The sequence below is a fragment of the Acanthisitta chloris genome, unplaced genomic scaffold (assembly GCF_000695815.1).
Source record: "Acanthisitta chloris isolate BGI_N310 unplaced genomic scaffold, ASM69581v1 scaffold28673, whole genome shotgun sequence".
Lineage (NCBI taxonomy): Eukaryota > Metazoa > Chordata > Aves > Passeriformes > Acanthisittidae > Acanthisitta > Acanthisitta chloris.
Genome location: NW_008664732.1, coordinates 1 through 3,409, shown reverse-complemented (window position 1 = coordinate 3,409; position 3,409 = coordinate 1). Strand labels below are relative to the sequence as shown.

The 3,409-nt window shown below is 53.4% G+C and overlaps 1 protein-coding gene across 1 annotated transcript in view; it reads right to left on the bottom strand.

Annotated features, from left to right (window-relative positions):
- Positions 1 to 761, bottom strand: part of PEMT (phosphatidylethanolamine N-methyltransferase) — a 37,076-nt gene extending 36,315 nt beyond the window's left edge. The window contains exon 1 of the mRNA XM_009071487.1: positions 660 to 761. Coding sequence (XP_009069735.1) covers positions 660 to 752 — 93 coding nt within the window. The 5' untranslated portion in view covers positions 753 to 761. The remainder of the gene's footprint in view (positions 1 to 659) is intronic.
- Between the last annotated feature and the right edge of the window lie 2,648 nt (positions 762 to 3,409).

Below are 3,409 nucleotides of genomic sequence, written 5' to 3'. Positions count from 1 at the left end.
TTGCAGGCACACAGCAAACTGCAGTGGTACAGGGCAGCGGAGACTCTTTCAGCCTTGGTTCCCAAAGTGCTGTGGCACCCACAGAGACAGTGAGCATTACCTGTACACAGGTATCCTTCACCTCTTAGGAATGGCTTCCTGCCAACCCTGCCACACTTTTTGCAGCATGATGGAGGGGGAGTTACTTCAGGTTAACTTTTGGCTGACTGTTTTTGTTTCCTGTCATCCACAGAAACAGCTGCCAACATATTTCAAGGGGAAGCAGCGGGAAACATATCCAGTGCAGCCTCCCTAATGAGGGTTAATGCCATTTATGCTCAGTCCCAGTGGTAACCAGTGCCTGGCTGCTGTGGTGGGAGATGCAGCTGAAGGACAGGATTGACTGCTCTGCCCTCTCTTCCAAGCTCAGCTCCTAATTCCTTCTGCATCCAACGTTGGTTCCCACCTTCATATCTTCTGACATCCCTCACATCCATCCCCAGCGCCAGGAGTTCTCTCTGCAACACAGTTCTCGGCTCACCCACTTCTAACGCCACTGCTTACCCCACCCAGCCCAGTAGACTTTCAAAAAATAGGTTTGTCCTCCCAAAGTGTGTCCCAAAGGAGATCCCCCTGAAGCCTGAGACTGAAGGAGCAGCCAGCATGCAGGCAGCTCTTACCACATTCCAGAAGAGCGGGTTGAAGGCGATGGAGAGGACAGCCACAATGAAGCCAGAGTCAGTCACATCCACGTAGCCAAAGAGCCGTGCCATGGCTGCCACATCCACCTGCAGAGGGGGAGATGGTTACTGGAGTGCGGGTTCCCACAGGGACACTGGCCATTACACCCAAATATGGGGCACCTCACCTCAAACCAAACCCATCAGCTGCCCCAAGAGCAGACAAATCTTTTAATGGCCCCAAGCAATGTGTTGCTACAGCTTGCAAAATGCTGTGAAAGGGTGCAAAGCTCAGAAAAAGGATGGGGACTCCTCCAGGCCATTCCCCCCAAATCTCAGGAGCACTAGGCTCTCCATGCTGGCAGCAGTGCCCAGAAGGACACAGGCACTGTGATGACACTGCTGCTCTGAGGACGAGCTGCCAGCCCAAGTGTGTTTTAGGAAAGGAAGCAATGTTCCACAGCACCTCGCTGTCCCTGGGGATGAAGGACTTTCCCAAGGATGCTGGTCTGTATGGAAACTCCAAGCAATGAACCGTGTCAGCCTCAAACTTGTCTTGCATAAAGCAAAAGTGAAGCAAACCCACCCCACAGTGAGTGGGGATGATTTGCATTGTAAAAAGCTGCCAAAACTTTCCTGTGTTACTTAAAGACAACAACAAAAAACCTCAAAACTCACCATTCTCTTTTTCAGATTTTTTTCCCCAGGATATCTCTCTGAAATTGCCAGCATTTTTACGTGCAGTAAGCCATGCTGCTTCTTCCTCCTCACCCCCTCTCCCTGTGCTGGTATTTGGATGAAAAACAGCCAGTGCTTGTATTTTTTTTGGCCAAAAACTTTGAAAACAAAAGACAAAATAACCCAGCCCAAGCCTTTCCCTCACTTGAAACAAAATCAAGACAACACCAAGATGTGGAAGGCTTTTGCTTCCTCAACACAGCTGTGTTTGCAAGTCCTTTGGATGCCAGGGGACAGGAACAGCTCAAAAAGGCATCAGCTCTACCTCACCCATGTGGGAGAGAAATTCCCACAGGCTCCTCACAGGTTCTTGGAAAGAACCAGAGCCACAGTGTGACTCATGGTGAGAGGCTGGTAAACTCAACACCACTCCTAGCCCAAAGGCCGTGGGAATTGCTACCGTGCTGGCCCAGGGCACTTCCAGTGGCTCCAAGTGCCTCCTGCCCAGCCATGAATCCCCACAGCACAAAGTGCAGGAGCAAAGTTCATACAGTTCTGGGGAAATAGGGAATCCTCAGAGGGGTCTGCTGCTGCCTTCAAACCATCACTGCCCCAGCTCCACCAGACTCCTTCATCTGAGCCCTGGGGACACGTGTGCTGGCAACGAACGATGGGAACAGCCCCCAGGGCCTGATTCTGACCCATCTCCCCCTATTCCCACCCTTCTCAGCCTGTCCTCCCCTCCCTTCACCCCTGAGCAGCTCTTCACCATCAGACCTTGTCCCTTCAGACTGTCAAACCATAACCTGAGCATCCAGATAGCCACTAGCACTGAGGCCGAACTGTCTAATCCCACTTCAACTGAAATCCCATGGGACCAGGACAGCTTCTTTCCTCTCATTTTGTTCGGCACTGAGCACACTGCTAGCACGGGCTGAACAAAAGCTTCTTGACCTACTAACTCCTGACCAGCAACATCGTTAACATTGCACTCACCTTCTTTTCTCCTGCTCAACAACCAAATTCACGCCTGCCAGCGGGAGGCAGATTGGCCTGTGCCTGGAGTGTGTTTTTCAGGATAAAAGGGGAGCCCTAATGGGATGAGCTGTCTCTGCGAGCTGCTGGGACAGCCACGTAACAGCATAGAACATTCACCTTTGCCCTCTTCATCCCGATGGGGATCAATGACTGCGGCAAGCACTGCTCGCTCGTCTGCAGCTCCAAAGGCAGGAAGGGTGGGCAGCATGGGCAGAAATATATAGGCACTTGGGGGAGAGATATATGGGAACCTGGTTGAGAGCTGCATGGGCACATAGGTGAGAATAGCACTGGCACCTGGGTGCAAGATATACGGGCATCTGAATGAGAACTGCATCAGCACTTGGGGGAGAAATATATGGGTACCTGAGTGACAGCTGTACAGGCACACAGGTGAGAGCAGCATGGGCAGCTGCATGGGCACCTAAGCAAAAAGTACATAAGCACCTGGGTGACAGATACAGGGATACCTGGACAAGGGTTGCACCCAAGTGAGAACTGCACAGGCCCCAAAAAAGAGCTGCATGGGCACCCAAACAAGAGCTGCAGGGGCACCTGGGTGATAGATACCTAGGCAAGGGCTGCACAGGCCCCCAGGAAAGAGCTGCATGGGCACCCAAACAAAAAATTTGCATGGGCAACCAAAGAGCTGCACGGGCACCCCAGCAAGAACTGCATGGGCACCTGGGCAAGAGCACACGCACACCTAGATGAGAGCTCCAGGGGCACCCAAATAAGAGCTGCATGGGCACCTGGGTGAGAGCTGCACAGGCATCCAAACAAGAGCTGCAGGGGCACCTGGACAAGAGCTGCACAGATATCCAAACAAGAGCTGCAGGGGCACCCGGACAAGAGCTGCACCGGCACACGTGTGAGCCTGCAGCAGCACCCACGGGCCTCCCACGCAGTGTCACCGCAGCCCTCGCTGCATGGTCGCAGCGTCTCATCGTGGCCTGGATGAAACCGAGCCGGGGAGGGCAGCACCTGGGGCACGGGGTACCGAGCATCCCCGGGGCCCGCTGCACCTGCGGGCA